This window comes from Diorhabda carinulata, chromosome 6, assembly GCF_026250575.1.
Source record: "Diorhabda carinulata isolate Delta chromosome 6, icDioCari1.1, whole genome shotgun sequence".
Lineage (NCBI taxonomy): Eukaryota > Metazoa > Arthropoda > Insecta > Coleoptera > Chrysomelidae > Diorhabda > Diorhabda carinulata.
Genome location: NC_079465.1, coordinates 18923205 through 18937099, shown reverse-complemented (window position 1 = coordinate 18937099; position 13895 = coordinate 18923205). Strand labels below are relative to the sequence as shown.

Here is a 13895-nt window from a genome sequence, read left to right as displayed (position 1 = left end):
AACTGTGATATTCAATGTCCTGTATTGTTTTTTTGTACTAGTCATTAATTAATAATCAATTAATAAAAATTTTGTGTTAATTGAATAATTCTTAAGATATTTAAACATTATTTTTATACAATATAACTTGCCACTTAAAGAAAACTTATACTACATCACTTGAATGTCAGTACCGTGTCATGTCCATTCCTAGAATTTACCGATAAATTATTAATTTTTTTTGTCGTAACAAATGATTTAAACTAATTACCTTATAAATTCTAATGTTTATGATCAAACTGAGGAAAATTGATGCACTTGTTGTTTAATATCTTAAGTTACCATGTCAGTACCGTGGATAAATGAGTCAGTACCGTGGAACTCAAAATCCGACATTTGTGTCTTGCTCGTGATACTTTGAAGTTGTAGTAAATTCCTCTTAGAGTTTTATTTTTACAGTAAAATAGATGAATAATATGCATAAAAAAGTTAGAAAAGTTAAATTTTAAAATCTTGAAATTTTGAATACAAAAAATCACAGTTAGAACGGAATCACCCTCTTACTTTTTCTTAAGAATGAGTAGAATTCAAAAATTGGAAAAAAAACATATAATCCAGTTGCGGTGAATGAAGTGTTGAAAAAAGGGTCCTTGACCCCTGGTGCACGCATCCAGAAATTACTTTAAATCATCTATTCATGTCAAAACAAGTAGTTCATCAACCTGATAACCGTTAAAAAGTTTCAATACCAATCGATTAAACATTTGAAATTTATCGACAAAAAATCGTTTTATTTTTAAAACTTTGTATCTTGGAGTGGATGAGTTTCCTATCCCGATAGGCATAATAGTGTTGGCACCCTGTTTATAAATTAAAAACACGCGCCTATGATTTTTTTTCCTTTTGAAATCTATCGAGGCAAAGGTCTAAATTTGAAACATCAGTCGATATACATTTTGTTTTAACGACAACTTGAACGCAGTGGGATAAAATTCGAAAATGCACACAGATAAAGAAAAAAGTAAGTTTTGATAATTTTCTTACCATATAAGATGAACAGTCAATAAACTTATGTACTGAAAATTAGTAAAAATTTCTTTACTTTATGAATTTTCTTCATAATTTAATATTTAAATATAACATTTGTTAATGTTCTTAGTAGGAGATTGTATATTGTAGTTAAATCAGGTCAAAGATCCGCATTAATTCTAAATAATCATTATACATTTATTTTTAAATGCATATCGGAATTTTATTATTAGATGATATATTTGGTATTATCACTAAAAAATAATAACCCAACCTAAAAATAAAATAAATTCTATATGATATATAAATAATAATAAATTTTTTGTTTTCATCTTCTCAATATTTATACAGCTCGTAAAAAACTTGAAAATATTTCGTTTTCTGTCTAAACGAGTTTATAGAATAATTCAGGCCATGAATCGGTTAGAATTAAGGTTATGACACATACAATGCGTTCCATTTATATGGAATAAATTCAATTTTATCCTTATTATGTACTATGTGAAAAAAACCTGAAACAGGTCGATTTCTAAACTTAAATTGATATAATTATAGTATGAATTTATTCCATACAAATGAACCGCGTTGTATGTTATTAACACTTACAGATGGGCTGCCCCATCTATATTTAGCCGCCCCTGCTGACCTCTTTAATTCGATACCTTGGTTCAGAATTATCTAAATTACATGAATAAAATTTCATTTTCATAATTCGAAAGATAACGTTTTATTTAAGATAACGGCTTAAGTTTAATTATGGAAACAATTTGGTTTGTCTTTCAATTCACGAAATCATTAAGTATATGAAATCTTGTTCATTAGATCTGAATCTAGGCATGAATGAGCTGAAGCGTTTGTATGTTGATGTAGATTGTAAGAAAAAAAGTTTACATTTACAAATAAGATGACATATTTTCAACTATTCATGTTTTTCTACCGATCCATTGAAAAAAAAGTGAGTAGTTATATACCGATTGTTTGATGTATTTGATTGATTCGAAAATTTGAAACAACCAAAAATATATCATTAAATATCTCCGGAATCTCTGGAATTATACGTCTGTTCTATAGACCTTAATAATACCCATTAATCACGACAGTGATTAGAAACCAATTAATCACTTGAAAAAGTGGATATTCCTAAACCAGATTCGAACCCAGCACCTGCAGTTGGAAGGCATGGAGCATCTATATTGAGCCATCTGTTTCTTAATACACCGTTCTTTCGAAACACTTTATAAATTGAAGAAGTGAAAGAAAATGAAATTGTGTGCGTAGATCTCTCGGTGATTTGATATTTTGCGTTAAATTGTATTAAAAAAATCAACCAGAAAGGTATGGAAAATAAATGAATGCTGGAAAAGTGAAGGAAATTCTATAATAAGGCCTATAAATCTATATGGAACTGGCAAAAGGAATTATTAGTAACCCTAAACACATACCAACATCTTGTAAGATTAGATCCGTAATATTTGTTGAGCTTGGTTTAGCGACAAAGTAATTTCGATTTTTTTTTAAACAAGGAATAGTGTTTAATCAAATATATATTTTTTATTCTGCTCAATAACGTTTTGCCATCTTGAACCAGGTGCGATTGAAGGTCATCGTCATTTGTGAGAGCTTGACCATTCAAAGAATTCTCCAAACTTCGATATAAATGGTAATCAGACGGTACCATATCAGGGCTGTATGTGAGAGGTGCCATCACTTCCCAACCAAGTTCCAATAGTTTCTCATGAAATGCCAAAGATGTGTGAAGCCTAGTGGGACACTAATCCTTTCCAATTAGACAATTCTGGTCGTTTTCCCTGGATTGCTTCATCCAGTTTCCTTAATTGTAGATAGTAAACGTCAGAATTGATCGTTTGGTTTCTTGGAAGCAGCTCAAAAAATACAACATCTTCCTAATCCCACCAAACTAATAACATGAGATTTAGTTGTTTTTCAGATTGCGATTTGGTTTGTGATGGTTCATCTAGTTTGCTCCATGATCTTTTCGAACTATGTTACTGTACAGAATCTATTTTTCATCACCAGTGATGATTCTTTTCAATAAAGTCTCAATTTCATTTCGTTTAAGGTGTATATCGCAAATTTCTTTCAATTCGTGAGGTACCCTTCTTAATTAGCCATTTCAAGCGTTTTTCAATATGACTATCCTCTACAATTATTACTTTGATTTGGGCATCACCAACTGCAGTAGGCGGATCAAAAGGTTCCACATCTTTGAGGGAAAAATCTCCAAAACCAATCAGCTCTGTTAAGCAATCAGCTTCATAAACTCGTGAATAATAACCTTCATTATATACTCGTGAATAATATACTGTCATCAGTACAAACAATGTTATTAATTAGTATTGTTCTTAGATATCTCAGCCGAGGAATTCGTTGATGCATTACTATCAGAAGGTACGAACATTGCTTGTGATACTACAAATGAAACATTTCGTAGTCAAGGAGACTGCCTCCCACCTTATTATAACCAAATATTATATAAAAGGTGAGAATGTGATAAATATAGGTGAGGTTATTAGAACTGCATTAATTTAGATCTGAGACACTCTTTTTTATATATTTATATATTATGGCGGTTAAATCATTTCCACAAGGACAAATATTTGCTGTAAAACGATCAGAATTTTGAGTTCAACTTTTTGTGTTTTTTGAAAACACCTTCTAAATTTACTCCCTCGCTTTTCTAACATTATAAGTCTAATTATTAGCCTTTTCACTCCTGTCAAAAGTAAAAAATGACTCGTCGTCGAAAATGATTTCCAAATCTTTAGCGAGCGAAAATTTTTCACTTTGGCCTACATTCTGTTCCCTTAGAATGTAACTTACATATATCTTATCAATTTTGAATTTTCTGACCAATTTTTGCAAACAGACCCCCAGTTTTCTGCGAGCCGTTTCAACCAAAGCTTCTCTCTACTTTTTTGGCATTTGTTTTGCTTTTGTACCTGAACCTAACTTCGTTTCAATCGAAATATCTGGATCGTGGATTGTTTGTCTCGTTTCAATTCTTCTAAGATAATTAACCGTAAACGATTTCGTCAGATTTTGATTTTGTTTATAAACCCTGACAATTATTATGTGTCGTTAATTTTCTTTCAGATTTTCCACACTAAAAATCATATTTTCCGTTATTTGTTTACTTTATACCAGCGCATCTTTATAGAGTGCGACAAGTTGAAACTTGCAAGTACCGGCTAATTTGTTGTTTATATTTAAACTGTTAATTGTTTCTTAGGTGTTTAGGATTGTAGTTTAATCCCAATTAACCCTAAGAGTTCCAAAAACGTAATGTGATTTATACCTTTTGGACCTAGACATCTTATTGTGTTCGTATGAATCTAGGGATCTGCATTTGAATAATTCTACAGTAAAAATGAGATTGAGAGCAGTTGGTCTTTTTGGAAAGGTAGCATTGAAAAAACCTCTTTCAAGACGTCAAAATAAAATATAAAACATGGATGCATGAAGAGTAGAGGAGAGTTTTATGGAGTGATGAGTCAAAGTTTGAGGTTTATGGATTGAGAAAAAAAGAGTGTTTATGCGCAGGTCAAAATAAGAACGGTTAGATCCATGTGTAGTCCCGATTGGAAAACACGACGGAGGCTTGGTGATGATTTAGGGATGTTTTTGAGGAAAGAGCGGACTGGTAAAAATTAGATTTTGAAGAGAGAAGGCTATAAGAAATTTAAAGAAAAATTCTGACCAAGGTCAGATAAATTATGTTCCAGCGTGACAACGATCTCAAACATTCCTCGAAGCTGTGCAAAGTGTATTTGAAAGAATCGGAACAGAAGAATGTACTAAAATCTGTATCACGTGAACTATAGGAAGGGAGAAACTTTTGACTGATAGTATATATCCAAAATGCCAAGATCTTAGATCGAAAATTTACACTCTAGATAACAGAATGTTGTTGATAGTTGAGGTGTTCAGAAATCATTCATAGAATATTTCCAATATCTTAAAATTGAACTGATTTTTTTTTCAGGACAAAAAACTTGTAACGGTAACAGTTGAAAAAACTTGTAACAGTTGAATTTTAACAAATCTCTAGTGTCGTTATAACTTGATTTTTATTTTATTTCAGGGGACAAGAATTATATAAAAAATATATGTATTCCATGGATCTAGTACATGCTTTTGGGGTTCTGGTTCTTTATTCTATCCCCACAGCACTAAATGTGGCTTTATCCGCAGCTGGTTCCTCATTTAAATTGTACGAAACGCATACTAGACAGTTGCGTACAAATCTAAACATACAATCATTCTATTATTCAGACTTAAGACCAAATTCTAAGTAAGTAGAGTCGAATTAGTTTCATTATCTTATACAGGAGGAGACAACGGATAGTTATAATAATTACCTATACCTTAAGGGTATCATCCTAGAGGTTAATTAGGGATGAACTCAATTTGAAATTTCATCAGTTTTTTTGTGTAGCGGGACACTCTTTATATGAACTAATCATGTATGTTGCACTCGTTTTGTTAAAAGAAATAATCAACAGTTAATATCGGTCTATTATAGTGCTTGGAAGACACTCAAGAAAATCAAAATGAAGCACAATAAAGTGAGTAAAGGAAGTTCAAATAAAAGTCTAAATCCACTCACACAACTAGACATGGCAGTAGCTCAATTCGCTTTTTTTGGTTTGGGTAGTATAAGAGCAGAATTCGTCGGTCTCCAAGCTGTTAGCGAAGAAGAATGGAAAGGTCTTCATCACTATTGGAGAGTTATGGGATACTTACTTGGAATGGAAGAAAGGTAAAGACTATATTGATATATTCTAAATAACTAATCGTTATTATTATATTTATTTCATAGGTCAAAGTAGTTGCTTTTTCATAGATTACCAAATGTCCTCATTCCACGATCTTCGTAATCTTTCTCTTTTCCTTATATTGTCTTGAGACGGCAATAACTATAGCTTTGCATGAAAGAAGAGATAAGAATCAAGCATCGAATTATCGCTCAATTTCAATCCTTCCTTATCTAAGATCATAGAAATATCAGTCAAAAAGACGGTGTATCATTTCTGATTTACTATAAAATATAGAATACCCAAAAATTAAGAAAACCAGCCTAAACAACTATCAACGCACTGCAAAGACTTTTTTAAAGCTTTTGATTGTGTTACTCATAATAATAATAACGAATTGCAGTACTAAACTTTCCGAGGAACACCTCAAGTCATACCTTACCAACAGAAATCAGCTTGTCGATGTCTTCTTGGAAACCAATAGAATGTGAAGTGCCTCAAGGTTCAGGTTCAAGTTGTTTCTACTGTTTATCAACGAAATTGCCTCTATCTAAACATTAATGGTGAAATATGTCTTTTTGCAGACGATGGTAGTTACTTTGGAGGAACCCTGATCTAACGGCAGTTTATAAGACCACATCTAGTGACCTAATCACCGTTAAAACCATATAGTCTAAGAGCCCGTGAACCCCAGACCTTCGTTATTTTATAAAAGCTGAAAGTTTGTCAGCGCATGCTCCCAACACAGGTAAGAACAATGGACTATTATGAAGTTTGGGTTACCGTGGCTTTGGCAGGTAAACGGTACTAAAGGTGTGTAAAATACCAATCTAAATTCATCAAATAATAAAGTGTGATTTTTTGGTATTACCTTCAGAATATTATTAAAAATCACGTTATTGATTGCCAGACACTTAACATCGTGGCAACCCCTTGCCAGACACCTCTAATGTTCATGAAATTGTAATTCTACTTAAGTTATAATATAAAAGCTGATTTTTATATATAATACTTAGGTAATAATTAGATGATGTTTCCTCATCAGCCAGACATTTTTGATAGTTCCAACCCCTTGCCAGACAATGATATAGGGTCGCTGTAGGAGCGAGCGCGAGACAGTATATGTATGGTGGGTGCGAGTGAGATGGCGAGATAGGTCTATCGCTATCCCTCAATAACAGATTATAAAAAAAATCAAATAATAATACTCAAAAATTTAATTTAAAATATATTAATAACATTATAAGTTATTATAAAGCATAAAAAATAGATTGATGACATTACAGATTATTATTATAGTGTACTAAAGAAAATATTATTATATTCATTATCATCATAATAATCAATGTTATCATTTTCTTCGTCACTGTTACTCCATTCCATATCGTCGTCTTCTTCTTCTTCGTCAGTATATGTATGGTGGGTGCGAGTGAGATGGCGAGATAGGTCTATCGCGATCCCTCACTGCGCAGTTGTTATTTCTACTACGTATTTCGAATATATACAGACTTTAAAGTATATTCAATATGTGTATATTATTAGTGTGTGATACGTACATTATATGCTTACAATTTGTTTATGTGATTTTTTAAATGAAAGTGATTTTGTTTAAAAAATTAAGTCATGGGTGATATATTAATTTGTATTATTTGTAAGAAAAGTAGTGGTAAAATAATATTATTTTCTGACGAGACATTGAAAAAATGTGAATTAATTTTAAAATTGCGAAAAAAACACAACCTTAAATATAATAACATCATTCTTCCACGTGAATATACAGAGAGTGGTCATCACAGGGAATGTTACAAATCATTCACAGGACTGATGAAAAAATATTTTACCCCAGAACCTAAAAATTCTAAAAAGACTGTTGAAACAGAGCAAGAAAAAGAGCCATCTAAAGATGTAAATATATTAACAGACGATTCAATACCAGGTTCATCGCATTTGTCTGAGTTAACTGTATCACACCCGACTTCAGCTTCTCAATCAACAGAACTTCAACCTTTCCAGGCAGCTGTGGACATTCGCGGACTTGAAGAAGTGAGTGAAAATGCTAATGCAACCACAGAAGTAAATAGTTCGATTCAAAGTGATACCAGTGTTGATATAAGTAAAAAAATTTGTTTATTTTGTAATAAAAAAAAGAGACATGTGAGATCAAAAATGCTTCCACTCCATGAAGGTGATAAAAACCAATTTCAGTCTCGTATAATGTCTAGCATTGAAAATCAAAAAGAGTATAATGAGTTGTTAAGTAGATTGGAAAGTATTGCAAGTCCGAAAATATACTATCACACTGACTGTAGGATTCATTTTAATAATAAAATATCTTCATTGGCGAAAATATCTGTTCAAAATGATTGGCATCATTATCAAGAGTACCACCAAGAATCTTTCAATGAAATTTGTAGCATCATAGAAGAAGATATTATCAACAATGGCCGCTGTCATTTATTGATTCATTTACATGAATTATATACTGATTCATTGGAGAGAATGTATGCAGAGAATTCCATTGAAATGGATACTACTTTTACTGCACACCACCTAGAAGAAAAAATTGATAAGAAGTTTTCCAAAAATGTTAAATTCTTTGCAATCCGGAATAAAAAAATAATAGCACCCAATTATATGGAGAAGATTGACGAATCAGTATTGAACAACTTAAAATCTGAAAATATTATCCAAAAAGCTGCATTAGTCTTACGAAAAACTATTTTGACAATGGACAAGAAAAAATTACCATCTAAAAATCTTTCAGCACAGCATTTAATTGCAGGTGAAGCTTCTACACCGCAAGAATTATTTGATTTTTATTCTACTCTCATAGGTGGTTCTAGAGAGAAACGAAAAAGTGGCTTAAAATGTATTCGTCAAGTACGGTCTTACTGTCAAGATATTATTTATGCAATTCATAATGGTCAAGTCAAGACGTCTAAGCATATCACGCTGGGTATGACTCTGAAGAGTTTAACTAGTAGCAGAAAAATTGTAGATATAATCAACAGATATGGTCATTGTATCAGCTATCAAAGTGTCGAAGAACTTGAAACAGAAACCACCTATGCTTCCATTGAAAAGTCAAATTTATGCCCCGAAAAAATTAAAAAAACACCTGAACTTTGTACTGGACTGGCTTATGATAATTTTGACCGCTTTGTTGAAACTACTAGTGGGAAGGACACTTTACATGACACCGTCGGAATTATTTATCAGAACATCGAATTCAATACATCTGAAGAATCTGAAATATCCGAGGCACCAGTTCCCACTAGTAGAGACAATTCACCACAGAAGAGGAAAAGGAGACGAAGAACTTTTGAGGCAATAGCTTCAGAAGAAATTCCCTTTCCAAAAAAACCAAAAATGACAAGTGATTTGCAGATAACGGCTGATGAAATTGATTACCAGGATTCCATGCGATTACAGGTTTTGATTATAATCCTGCATTTTTCCGAAAAGGAAAGTTGAGGCCTTTTAAAATTTTTAAAAAAAACTGAAGAGTATCAAACAGCTTTCATTAAATTCGGTAAACACAAACAAAGCACTTTTGATATTATTCAACGGTTTATATGTGAGGTATACAATGTCGGTTCGATAACTGATGTTGATGCAGAACGGCTTCAACTATTCATTAATACATATCAGGTCTCAGATATTAATGAAGCGTTTAGCCGTAAAAAACTACGAACTTTTGATGCTAGCAGTCTGCCACCATGTAAATCCGAGCTGCTACAACAATTTCTGCGAGCCAACTATGTGTCTAGCATTTGGAAGAATGCAAATCAGCAAATTCCAACAATTTATCAACCCGAGAATAATGGTTGGGTTCTCGAAGATAATCAGTACTATTTTAAATGGTTCGAAGGTGATCAGTTGCCAAATTTCGTCAGAGAATCATTGAAAACTATCTCACTTCAAACCATTATACATTATTTTTTGATATTTTCAATCCCATTAACTTTTTCATATTTCTACAGAAACTGACGAAGAAGAAGAAGACGACGATATGGAATGGAGTAACAGTGACGAAGAAAATGATAACATTGATTATTATGATGATAATGAATATAATAATATTTTCTTTAGTACACTATAATAATAATCTGTAATGTCATCAATCTATTTTTTTATGCTTTATAATAACTTATAATGTTATTAATATATTTTAAATTAAATTTTTGAGTATTATTCATTTGGTTTTTTTTATAATCTGTTATTGAGGGATCACGATAGACCTATCTCGCCATCTCACTCGCACCCACCATACATATACTGTCTCGCGCTCGCTCCTACAGCGACCCTATATCATTGTCTGGCAAGGGGTTGGAACTATCAAAAATGTCTGGCTGATGAGGAAACATCATCTAATTATTACCTAAGTATTATATATAAAAATCAGCTTTTATATTATAACATAAGTAGAATTATAATTTCATGAACATTAGGGGTGTCTGGCAAGGGGTTGCCACGATGTTAAGTGTCTGGCAATCAATAACGTGATTTTTAATAATATTCTGAAGGTAATACCAAAAAATCACACTTTATTATTTGATGAATTTAGATCGGTATTTTACATACCTTTAATACCGTTTACCTGCCAAAGCCACGGTAACCCAAACTTCATAATAGTCCATCGTTTTTACCTGTGTTGGGAGCATGCGCTGACAAACTTTCAGCTTTTATAAAATAACGAAGGTCTGGGGTTCACGGGCTCTTGCTCTAATAGTTTCGTTATATAACAATATGTTGCCGCCTTTTGTACTAGATACCACCACCATTGTGTCGTTGAATCTGTAAAATTCTTAACGCTCACTGTAGACAATTCTTCGGAATACATATCTCTGTTTTATCTAAAAAATTGACCTCAATTTCCAACATAATCCTCTATAACAGTTTACCATTCCTTTCTGGGGTACGTACGACTCAATTTGAGCAAATCTTCTGCAACATCTATTAGAGATTTACTCAAACTAAAGAGTAGGTCTCACTGCCGGAACTTCTTTAGAAGATTCAAAATATTGATTCTTCCTTCCTTATTCATATTTAATTTGGTTGGCCTAATTCGTAAGGACACTTCTACTATCTTAGAAACATTATTGTACAGCTTATCACTTAGGAATACGGAACACGATCTTTATCTACCTATCCCACTTTCAGAATTAGTTAAAGGCTCAATACTTGGCGATGCGAAAAAATGCACAATCATTTGCCAATTGAAATCAAATCTATAACCTATATTTCGCAATAATTTGAAGAAATATATACTGGAAAGTGTTTTCTAGGTCATTTCTGTTTTCTGTTGCTGTTTGCTGCTGTTTTTAACTTGTTTTGGGTTTACCTCACAACTCATCAATTGATTATGATGATAATGATTTTTTCCTCTCGATACTTCAATTAAATCCATTAAGTTTGTGTTTTAAGCTCTTTGAATATTCTTTAATGATTTTGTATCATTAAAATTGCACAGAATTTCATCAAGTTTCACTAACCTACACTGCTATTCACATCTAATTATTTATTGAATTTGAACTGAATGTCAACGTGCACGATTGCTATTTTAGCTTAATTCATTTCTTCGTGTATACTCAATTAAAATTAAAAAAAGTTTAATAACTTGTTTTGAAAACAACCCGAAAATATTTGAATAAACAGCACAAAATTCCCAGCATATTCGGCAGTACAACATGAAAAACTTTCTTTATATACTATTATTGTTTATTTTAGTATATTTTTTTCGTATTTAAAAGAAAATTAATTGAATGCAATCTGCTAAATAGCAAGCCTTAGAAGTATATGTTTAGCATGAAATATTTCCACGTGGAATTTATAGTGCTTATTTCAATTGTGACCATCGTAAGCTGTACAGCTTCCATATGGTAGCCGCTGCAACACTACCACTCATTTTAGACTTGTCCAGACCTTCATAAAAAGTGAAGCATAGAAGGAACAGAACATTAAGCTAGGCGACTTGGCCGTCTCAGCATCTCAGCGTTCTAGAGGAATGAAAGTTTTCCAAACTATCCTTTCCAAGAAAGCTATAAAGTCGTGGTCATAAAAAAGTGGAATCTCAATCTTAAGAAAAGAGATTGAAAAGTCATCAATATGATTAAAAAAATAAAAGGCATTATTGCATCGCAACAAAACAAATTTATTTATGAAAAAATGAAGTTTGATTGTTCGACTTTATTCACCGGGATCTCGTTTTTGTCATAATGAAATTTGTTTCAGATTCAACATCTGCAGCCCTCCATTAGATACCAGTAAAAAAATAGCAGAATGTCTTGTTCAAAAACTGATATTACCCGAAATGGAAAAGAAAAACCCGATTTATCTGAATACTACAAAAGTAGCGAGTCTCTGTTTTAAGCCGATGTTGCTAGAACTAGAAACCAATTGCGTCGTGAATTACTTATATAATTTGTTAAAACAAAGAGATGTTGCTAATATGTACGTCGCAAATTATGTGGATTTGAAATGGTATTCTAGGGTTTATTATAAATTTTTCGTTTTTTCACTTATTTCTCTTCTAAAATGGAGACCTTATAAAATTCTAAGAAACACTTTACATAGAATTAATATGTATCTAATTACTACATTTCCTTCGATACCTAGGTTAGAATGTGAGATATTTGATTACCTATATCTATAAGTTCAACTAATCAGGTAAGCCCGGTAATTTTGATTATATAATATATAGAAATATGATAAAATAATGTAATTCGTGAAATTTACAACATTTATTCAGAGAAAAATGCAATGAAAGAACTCATAATCATCTAAAACTTTACTGCAAACCCTCATTATCATCAATTTCACTGCAAGCTCAAGGATCATTAAAAAAGTTTACTACAAGCTTCAGAATCTTGTAATGTAAGACTTTACTCCAAAGCCTCATGATTATCTAAAACTACACTGCAAGAAAAAGTTCACTGCAAGCTTCAGAATGTTGTAAAACTTTACTTTAAAGCCTCTTGATTATCTATAACTTCACTGGAAGCTTCAGGATCATTTAAACGATCACTATAAGCTTCAGGGTCATTTAAAAGTTCACTGCAAGCTTCAGAATCTTGTCAAACTTTACTGCAAACCCTCATGATCATCTAAAACTTTACTGCAAGCTTAAGAGGGATGTAAAGCTTATAGAGTAGTTCGTCGATGTTGTTGTGGTAATCGTAGCAAAATCTTCAGTATCACTCTCTCTGCAATTCTACTCATGGCACTTCCAAAAGGAAAACTGCCCAACTACCTAAAAATAAGGTAGACGCAGACAAAGACAGATAACTCCTTACCCTTGGGCATTGGTGACAGCAACTGCCTTTATACTTTTAAAAAGAAACCGATTTTTTTATGACAGTGATCATAGTGATAACAAAAATTATCGAAAATCTCTAAAATTATCTCAACTTAAAATATTTCACAAATCATATTTATAAATTTTTTAAATGAAATATACAATTTTGATGTAATATTATACCTTTTACAATTTGTGAATTTATTATTTAAATATAAAACAAAGTTCCTTTAACAAAAAAGTCATTGTTTCGTTAGTCATATCTCTTCCACTTCCTGTTTCCATTAAGACTTTCCATCAACCCAGTTTCACATTAGGCGAATTTCATCGTTGCCGGTATACTGCTCACATGAATATTTAACGTACAAAAAGTCATTATTCTTGCAAGAGCTCTTCATAATAGTGTTATCAACGGAAAGTTAGTGAGTCAATTTGTTTGGAGAAATTTTCAATTTTTTTATTTTTGCAGATATGCACACGTGAACTATTATTATTTAGAAATTGTCTCAAATGAAAGTTCACATTTCAAAAAAACGTAAGGGGTTTTTTAAAAAAATGTGAGAATGTTACATTCATTGCTTGAAAATTTATTTCGTAAAAATAACATCATTCAAATACGAACCGTTTCGATCACAGCACCCTTTTAACTGTACCAGGGAAGTTGGTTTGTTAGCGTAAACTTTACATTTGACTTAACCCTACTGGAGAAAGTTCATAGGTATTGAATCGAGACTGATTGGAGTCCAACTTATGTCACATCTCCTGGAGATCAATTTGCCAGGATAAAATTCACAAAGTCGTTGCAGAGATCTACT

At 32.0% G+C, this 13895-nt stretch overlaps 1 protein-coding gene across 3 annotated transcripts; it reads left to right on the top strand.

The window, feature by feature from the left end:
• Nucleotides 1-917: 917 nt before the first annotated feature.
• On the top strand, nucleotides 918-13321 carry LOC130894917 (uncharacterized). Of its 3 annotated transcripts, XR_009059411.1 has the most exons (6): nucleotides 918-1000; nucleotides 3376-3508; nucleotides 5111-5320; nucleotides 5552-5788; nucleotides 6368-6531; nucleotides 9767-9806. XR_009059411.1 is itself a non-coding variant. In XM_057801957.1 (5 exons), the coding sequence occupies exons 1-5, from the start codon at nucleotides 979-981 to the stop codon at nucleotides 12436-12438; spliced, it is 1023 nt and encodes a 340-aa protein (XP_057657940.1). In that variant the 5' UTR covers nucleotides 923-978; the 3' UTR covers nucleotides 12439-13321. The 3 variants fall into 3 exon arrangements, 2 of the variants coding, with proteins under 2 accessions (XP_057657940.1, XP_057657941.1); XM_057801957.1 differs by lacking the exons at nucleotides 6368-6531; nucleotides 9767-9806 and adding an exon at nucleotides 12018-13321 and having other exon boundaries at nucleotides 923-1000; XM_057801958.1 differs by lacking the exons at nucleotides 3376-3508; nucleotides 6368-6531; nucleotides 9767-9806 and adding an exon at nucleotides 12018-13299 and having other exon boundaries at nucleotides 933-1000.
• The last annotated feature ends 574 nt before the right edge of the window (nucleotides 13322-13895 follow it).